Source organism: Sarcophilus harrisii, chromosome 6 (assembly GCF_902635505.1).
Source record: "Sarcophilus harrisii chromosome 6, mSarHar1.11, whole genome shotgun sequence".
Classification (NCBI taxonomy): domain Eukaryota; kingdom Metazoa; phylum Chordata; class Mammalia; order Dasyuromorphia; family Dasyuridae; genus Sarcophilus; species Sarcophilus harrisii.
In genome coordinates this window covers 234427238-234435587 of record NC_045431.1, presented here as the reverse complement: position 1 = coordinate 234435587, position 8350 = coordinate 234427238, and the positions used below count along the sequence as shown (strand labels likewise).

Here is an 8350-nt window from a genome sequence, read left to right as displayed (position 1 = left end):
ATTCTCTGGGGAAGGGGCCACAAGTGCTAGGAAGTGTCATGGCTAGATTCGAACTCAGTCTCCCTGGACCGAAGCCTGTGCTCTGGGACTCCCGGCAGCCCCAGACCCGGGAGATTGTCGAGGGTCTCCTTCCTCACAAGAGTTTTCTCTGGGGAGACTGTTGCTAGGCAGCCGCAGGTGCCCCCCCAATGCCTGCCTGTAATGCCAAAGGCCACTTTTAACGGGGTGACCAGTTCCTCCATTTGTCCTATTTCGTATTCTGCCTTAAGGTCATGACCGGCCCCTCTTAATGGTGGAGATAAAGGTGTTACAGACACTCCTTAATGTCATTAGAACATCAGTAACCTCCCTCTATCCCCCCCTAGGTCTCTGCATTATGTTCTTGTTATTCCATAAAAGGCTCAGTGCATACTCGGGGCCAGACCCTTTGAGATGATCCATTGGTCCCAGTATTTCTCTCCATTTAATAAACTATCAAATTGGTCTCTAATCTCTGTCTTGCTCAGTTTCTTTTGGCATTACATGCCTTAGTCACTGGGGGATGCCACGGTGCCCGGGCAGCAGGGCCCCCCCAGTTCCAGTCCTGCTTCCGACACCCCCTGGCTCTGGCGCTAGTTTCTGGCTGCCTCAGTTGCCTTATTTGTAAAATGGGGAAACAGCAGCACCTGCCTCCCAGGGGCAGAGGAAGGCCTGAACGAAGGAGCCCACGGAAGTCCCTGGGACCCCACGGGGCAGAGGCCGACGAGGGGCGGGGGCTGGTGAGGGGCACAGCGGGGGTGGGGCAGCCAGACAAAGACACGGTCTGTGGTGAGGAATCCTTTTAATGCATTAGGCAAAGTGAAGTAAAAATCCAAGCGCCCTCATCGCCCCAGGCCGCGTCTGTCCCTGTGGCCATGGTCCCTCCACCAGCTCAGCCTGGACTCCCGCAAGGCGGCCTCCGTCCGGCCCCGGGGGCCTTAGTTCCCGTTCTCGGTGCCGAACATCCTCTCCTGGGAAGAAACAGTGTGCCGGGCCCTGGGGTCAGCGGGTCCCTCCCTGCGCCCGCCCCCTCCCCCTCGGGCACTTGTGGCCCCCCAAGCCCCGCGCCCCCACCTGCAGCATCTTGTCCAGCTTCACGGCGTCGGCGGCAAACTTGCGGATGCCGTCCGACAGCTTCTCCACGGCCATCTGGTCCTGGTTGTGCTCCCAGCGGAAGGCCTTCTCGTCCAGGTGGACCTTCTCCAGGTCGCTGGCCTGGGCTGGGGGGGGAAGGGTCAGCTGGGGGGGGGGACTGCCAAGACCCCTCCCCCTCCTCCCCGCAGCCGGAAGCAGAGCGACCGCAGCCCCCACCCTCCGTCAGACCGGCCCCCCCCTCATTCGGCAGCTCCGGCCACCCAGAGACTGCCCCCCCCCACTCCGGCCGGGGGTTCTGCCTGCCCCCCCCCCCGGCCCCGGGGGGCACGGACCTTCCTGGACGGTGAGCACGGGCGAGAGCTTGGCCGTCTCCTTGAGCAGCTCCCCCAGGAGCTTGGGGGAGATGGTGAGGTAGTCGCAGCCCGTCAGGGCCTTGATCTCGCCCACGTTGCGGAAGGAGGCGCCCATCACAATGGTCTTGTAGCCAAACTTCTTGTAGTAGTTGTAGATCTTGGTGACGCTCTTCACGCCTGCAGCACAATGTTCTCCTGCCTCAGGGACCCGGGCGCCCACTGCCCCCCTCCGCCAGGGGCTGGAGCCCAGGGTCTGCCCCTTCCAGCCCCCTTTGGAGCTCAGGCTGCGGCTCCCTGTCCCCGGCCCCCCCCAGAATCTGCTTCCAATCAAGCACCTGGGGAAGCCCCCTCAGCCCACCCCCCTGCCAGGAAAGCCCCGCCCCCTCCCCACCTGGGTCCTCGTGGGGCTCGTAGGACTTCTTGTCCGTGTTTGCCACGTGCCAGTCCAAGATGCGCCCCACAAAGGGGGAGATGAGGGTCACGCCGGCTTCGGCGCAGGCCACAGCCTGAGCAAAGGAGAACAGCAGGGTCATGTTGCAGTGGACGCCGTGCTGCTCCTCCAGGATCCTGAGGCAGAGAGAGCGCGGGGTCAGCTCGCCCTGACCCTGGGGAGCCCCTGGGGCCAGAGAGCCCGGCAGCCGATCCTCCCCCTCCCAGACTGGTGCGCTGCGCTGCGGGGGCCGGGAACAAGAGGCCATTCTCTGGCTTCTTCCTGGCCCGGCCTTAGTGACCGCTCACTGCCTCAGGCAGACGGACACGGGAGGGGCTCAGCTAAAGGCCGAGGTCTCCCAGCACACTCGGAGCCTCCCTGGTGCCCCCACCCAGGGCCTGGAGGGGGAGGGGAGGCTGCTGCCCCCCAGCCTTCCCTCCCTCGAACCCGACTCTCTTGCGTGTCACAGCGTCCCCTCCCTGAAGTCTCGGCCCCCTCCCTGAGGACAAAGAGGATTTAGCCGGGGGGGGGGGGCACACAGTGGCCATTTTCACAAGCACATCTTGGCTGACTTTGCTGTCAGGTGAGGGTGTCAGCGCCAGCCCAGCTGACCCTTTCCATCCAAAGGTCAAGAGCCCCCAGCAGCTGAGAGTGAAGGCCCCTGACTGGCAGGTCTGACCCGGGGGCTTCCCCCCCTCCCCGTGCTGTGAGGAGCGGCTCCCCAGTCACCAGAGGGTGCTGGTCCCCCCAGGGGCTCCTTACTTTCCAGCCTGAATCCCTTCCCAAGTGGAGGACAGCTTGATGAGGATGCGCTCCTTGCTGATGCCGGCCTCCTTGTAGAGCTCGATGAGGCGCAAGGCCCTCTGGACCATTTCCTCTTTGTCAAAGGACAACCTGGTGGGGAACAGGAGACACTGAGGAAGCTGCCCCCCCAAGGCTGCCACAGCCCAACCCATCACCCCAACCTGGGCTCAGGCCCAGGAGGGCTCCCAGGGACACAGGCCCCACCTACCTGGCATCGACTTCAGTGGAGACCCGGCCCGGGATCTTCTTCAGGATCTCGGCCCCAAATAACACAAACAGCTTGTCGCTGGCGTTCTGGATCTGCTCTTCCTGGGACCTGGAACCCCCCCAGACACTTCAGAGCGATCCGAGCCCAGGCCCGACCCCCAGGACACCACCCAGCAGGGCAGTGCCAGGGCCCCCGCCCATCCCCACGGCGAAACGCCCAGAGCGGCCCCAGAAAGTGGGAGCCAATGAGAAGGAGAGGAGGACGCAGAAGAACCAAGGGGAACACTTAGGTCCTAACCCCCGCCTTCCTGGGCAAGATGAGGGCGCTTCCCCTCTAGAAGGGGCCGGGAAGGAGGGGCAATGGCCAACCTCAGGGCAATGACGCCGATCGGTAAGAGCAGAAAGTGTCTGGGTGATCACGACCTGGACTTTGGAAGGGCTTTGTGCGCCCAAACCACACCAAGCTACCCGCGGGGAAGAAAAGGTCTCGAGCCAAAGGAGGCCACCCCCTGCCAAGTCCAGGCATTCTCTGGGGCTCCCTCCCACACCCAGAATGCCCTTCCTCCTCTGCTCCAACGACCGCACTTCCAGCAGCCTTTACTCTGCCAGCCCGGCTCCAGTCCCCATGCGGCTTCCTCTAAGTCCCCACTCAAATCTCTCCCTCTGCGGGAGCCCCTCCAGCCCCTCTTTTCCAGTGCCTTTCCTGTTAATCCTTATTCATCCTCTACACAGCTGTTTGCTTGTTGTATCCCCCAGAAGACTGCACTTCTCAAGGACAGGATCGATTGTCTTGCAGCACTTTCTGGGCGGGAAATAATTAGAAATAAAGCAAGTGTGCAAAGGATGAGAAAGAACTAAAGAAACCACGACGGCTCAGTCACGAACAGGCCCGCGGACCTTGCCGGCAAGAAAAGGAGCCCCTCGTCCCTTCTCCTGTGGCCGCCGGCCCCAAGGCTCCCCCCGGCCTGGCAAGGCCCTTCAGGGCAGGAACCATTTCCCATTTGTCTTCGTACCCACAACACTCTGCACAGAGATCAGGACAGAGCAGGGTAGGAATTGCTTGAGATGTATATTAACTGACTAGAAGAGAAGGAACAAGTCAAAGCCAGCAAGGGAAGCCTCCGGGAACTGCCGCAGAGTGGAGCGAGCGGAACCTTGTTCTCATTCTGCCCTCCAAACCCAGTGTGGGCAAGGATGGCAACCACTACCAAGAGCCCCAAAGGGAGCACTGGGTGATGAGTATGGGAGGAGCCTTATTCCCAGAGCGCTTCCCCCAGGCTAACGCCTTTGATCCTCGCACAGGCTCAGTGCGAGGGACTATGATCATTCCTATTTTACAGAGGGGGAAACTGAGGTGGACAGAGGTACAGGAACTTGCCCAAAATCCCTTGGCTAGTGAATGTGTGAGGTCACATTTGAACTCGGCTCTTCCTGATTCCAAGTTTTTTAGTGCACTATCCATTGATACAATGATAATCACGAGGCTTTATTCTCAAGAAACAGGGAAATACATCTCTCTCTTCCCTATGGAGGTGGGACACCATGGGTGTAAAATACCGCATACACTGCCAGGCATGTTGGTTTTACTAAATTGTTTTTCTTTTCTTTTGAACAGTTCTGTTCTGGGAGAACTCATAAGGTGGGAAATGACATTTTGAAATAAACATGAAGAAGGGAAACACAACTGGGGGAAAAAATGTTTACAGCCAATGTTTTTCATTATTCCTAAAATATAGAGAGAATTGAGTGAAATTTTAAGAGTGCAAGCCATTCCCCAATTGATAAATGGTCAAAAGATACAAACAGAGAATTTTCAGACAAAGAAAGTCATTTCTAGTCATATGAGAAAAATGTTCTAAACTACTAAGAAAACTCTTAAAAAAAAAAAAAAAAAAAAGAAAACCCTGGGGGCAGCTGGGTGGCTCAATGGATAGAGCAGCAGCCCTGAAGTCAGGAGGAGGACCTGAGTTCAAATCTGATCTCAGACACTTAACACTTCCTAGCTGTCACTTAACCCCAATTGCTTCTTTTAAAAAAAAAAAAGAGAAAACTCTGACTAAACTGAGAGTTAAGTTATAATGCTCAATGTTGAAGGGGATATGGGAAAACTTGGTGAGTTGTGAAGTGACCCAAACATTCTGGAGAGCAATTTGGAACTCTGCCCAAAGGGCCGCCACACTGTGCATACACTTTGACCCAGAGTACTGGGTCTGAATCCCAAAGAGCATAAAAAAGGGCGAAGGACACACATGTCAGACTGTTCGTGGCGGCCCTTTTTGGGATGGCAAAGAACTGGGAACTGAGTGCATGTCCATGAGCTGGGGAATGGTTGAGTGATGGTACAGGAAGGTAATGGATATTATTGGTCTATAAGAAATAAAGAGCGGGTTGTTTCAGAAAAGCCTGGAAAGACCTCCACAAACTGAAGTCGAGTGAAGTGAGGAGAAGCAGCACACTGCACATGGCAATGATAAGATCAAGAGATGATCAACTGGGATGGATTTGGCTTTTTTCAGCCATGAGGTGAATCGAGGCATTTCCAACAGACTTGGGATAGAACGAGCTGTCCACACCTGGAGAGAGCCTGAATGTGGATCACAGAATAGCATTTTGCTTTTTTGTCCTTGTTTGCTTGTTTTTTCCCTCATTTTTCCCCTTTCGGTCTGATTTTTGTCAGGCGGCATGATAAATGTGGAAATATGTTGGGGGAAAAACGAACTGAACATGAAAGCAAATGGATAAGAGCACCCCTTAAAACAGAAGGCAGTTTGTCATTGCTTGCTGGGATGCCTCTAAGATTTAAGGTTTGCAGAGCACTTGACAAGGACTGGATCTTCAAAACGGCTCTTGTAAGGACAGCGAGCATTCATAAGGCACCGTAAGTGTGATTTCTCCTAAAGTCCAAGAATGGAAAAGGATGACCCCAGACCAAGGCCCCGGGCTGTCGCTTCTCAGGCCCAAAAGCTCCGCGGCTGTGGCCGCTGCTGGTAGCAGCAGAAGGCGATTCAGGTGGGAACTACGGGCAAGGGGTGCACCTTGCCGGGCGGATTGCCCGAGCACTCCGAGTTACTCACCCCCCAAGCTTTTTTCCATAGGCGATGGCATCTTCTACAAGGTTCTGGTAAGCCGGCATCTGGGCCGCAGCCAGGATCAGAGAGGGATTGGTGGTGGCATCCTGGGGCTTATACTCCTCAATGGCTGGGAAGAGAACGTTAAGACACAGCCATGAAAATGCTGGCTCTCTTGGCTCCCAGCTGGGAGAAGGTGGTGTTTACAACACACTTCCAAAGTCAACCTTTGAGCCTGTCTCACCTTCAGTTACCCAACCACCTACAGGAAGGAGGAAGGAAAGCAGAGGGTTGGGAGGAGGGAGGCTGCCCCAACCACTGCCCAGACCTGTTCTGCTCCGCTAGGAGGAAGCAGCTGAAGGATCTAAGCTTTGAGGCCTCAGATTTCTGTATGAATGGACTTCTTGGGGGAGAGCAGGTTAGAGCAGGGACACACAGTAGGATTAGGGTACCAGGGGGAAAAGGGAAAGGAAGTGCCTTCCAGATTCTCCTCTGATCCTCACAATCCTGTTAGTAGAAGTTATTACTGCCCCCATTTTACAGCCGAAGAGAGCGAGGTTGGCCCAGAGTTGCACACTGAAGAAGCACCTAAGGTAGGATTTGGGTTCGAGTCTTGCCTCCACAGTTCTCTGAGCCACCCAGCTACCAAGGTCGAATTCTGAGCGAGACCCTGAGCAATTCTGGCACTCTCAAGGTTCTAGTTCCTTCTCAGTCACATAGCAGTAGGGGGAAGGGCAGTCTGTGACCTCGAGGCACAGGGAAGCCCGAACTCTCTCTGTAGGAGAGAGAAAAAGGGAAGAACCGGCTGATTATGAGAAATGGGGAAGAGCTGATGACTGACCCGGCGCGCCTGCTGGGCGGCACACCCCCGACCGGGATGCTTTTTGGCGCCTCTCAGGAAAGGGTAATGGTCTTCGGCAGCCTCTGCTAGGAGTCAAGAGGCAGCTCTGGGGTGGTCTAGGAACAGAGGCACAGGCTTGACAGGCGTGGGGAATTCCCCTCACTACCCTGGTCAGAGAGCGGCGGGTTTGTGCAGTCCGGGGAAAGGGCTAAGCTGCCCTTGGAGGGAGCCCTTCCCTGCCCCGGCCGGAGAGTGGTGGGCGTCACCGTCCCGGGGAAGGACTAAGCTGCCCTTGGAGGGAGCCCCTTTTCCTGCCCGGGCCGGAGAGCGGCGGGCTTGTGCAGTCCGGGGAAAGGGCTAAGCTGCCCGGGCCGGAGAGCGGCGGGCTTGTGCAGTCCGGGGAAGGACCAAGCTGCCCTTGGAGGGAGCCCCTTCCCTGCCCGGGCCGGAGAGTGGTGGGCGTCACCGTCCCGGGGAAGGACTAAGCTGCCCTTGCAGGGAGCCCCTTTTCCTGCCCGGGCCGGAGAGCGGCGGGCTTGTGCAGTCCCGGGTTAAGGGCTAAGCTGCCCTTGGAGGGAGCCCTTCCCTGCCCGGGCCGGAGAGCGGCGGGCTCGGAGCCTGCCCGGCGCAGTGCCGGGGAGAGCCCGAGTCCGGATCAGTCGGAACACGCGGGCCTGTGCCCGGGACCCGGCTCTGCGGCAGCGGGGCGACAGCAGCCCGGGGCTCTCCCGCAGCCGGGGCGGCGCCTTGGATGCCCTGGGAGCGCCCTGTCCCTGCCCGGGCCGGAGAGCGTGGGCTGGAAGGGGGCGTCCCGGCCGGGAAGAAGCGAAGCGCCAAGGAGGCGGAGCACGCGGGCCGGGAGCAGGGAGCCGCGGGGGCCCCGGGCCCTCCCCGGGGAGCAGCAGGCGCCCCTCGGGCCCCCGGCCCGGCCCCGCGGCGCAGACTTACCGTGGAAGTCGCCCGTGTCGGCCACCACGGTGGTGAAGCGCCGCAGCTGCTCCAGCGCCGAGTCCATGCGGAGCCGCTTCACGGGGGAGGTGGAAGCCATGGCGGGGGCGCGCGGGGAGCGAGCGGGGCTGGGCCGGAGGCGCGCGCGCTCGCTCGGGACGAGGCCGGGGCTGGCGGTGCGAGCGGCGCGAGAGCTGGGCCCACAATGCACCGGGAGACCGCGAGCGGCCCGGCCCGGCCCGGCTTCCACTGGGGGGGCGGGCCGGAGAAGAGCCCGCCTCGCTGCGCTCGCCCAATCGGGGCCCGGGACACGTCGGGCCTCTGAGGGGGCGGAGCCTCGCCCCTCTAGGCCCCGCCCCCGCCCGGAGCGCGCTCTGAGAGGCAGGTGACATTTAGTGAGCTGGGCCCTGAGGACCCTGGGGAGGGTCCCCGCCGCCTCTTCCTTAAACCCCGACTTTGCACCCCGAGAACCCTGGGCCCCCCCTCCAGCCTTTCCTGCGGCTGTGCCCCAAACTCCCTGGCCCAGAAAGGGGGTCTTTCTGATGCAGAGAATCCCCTGGCGCTTAGTAGGTGCTTAATCTAGTTT

General features: G+C 59.2%; 1 protein-coding gene across 1 annotated transcript; it reads right to left on the bottom strand.

Moving 5' to 3' along the window:
• Nucleotides 1-803: 803 nt before the first annotated feature.
• On the bottom strand, nt 804-7990 carry TALDO1 (transaldolase 1). Its single transcript, XM_031942560.1, has 8 exons — nt 7765-7990; nt 5982-6105; nt 2909-3016; nt 2659-2790; nt 1858-2033; nt 1446-1643; nt 1093-1238; nt 804-989 (listed from the first exon to the last, which is right to left on the bottom strand). The coding sequence occupies exons 1-8, from the start codon at nt 7862-7864 to the stop codon at nt 957-959; spliced, it is 1017 nt and encodes a 338-aa protein (XP_031798420.1). The 5' UTR covers nt 7865-7990; the 3' UTR covers nt 804-956.
• Nucleotides 7991-8350: the final 360 nt, after the last annotated feature.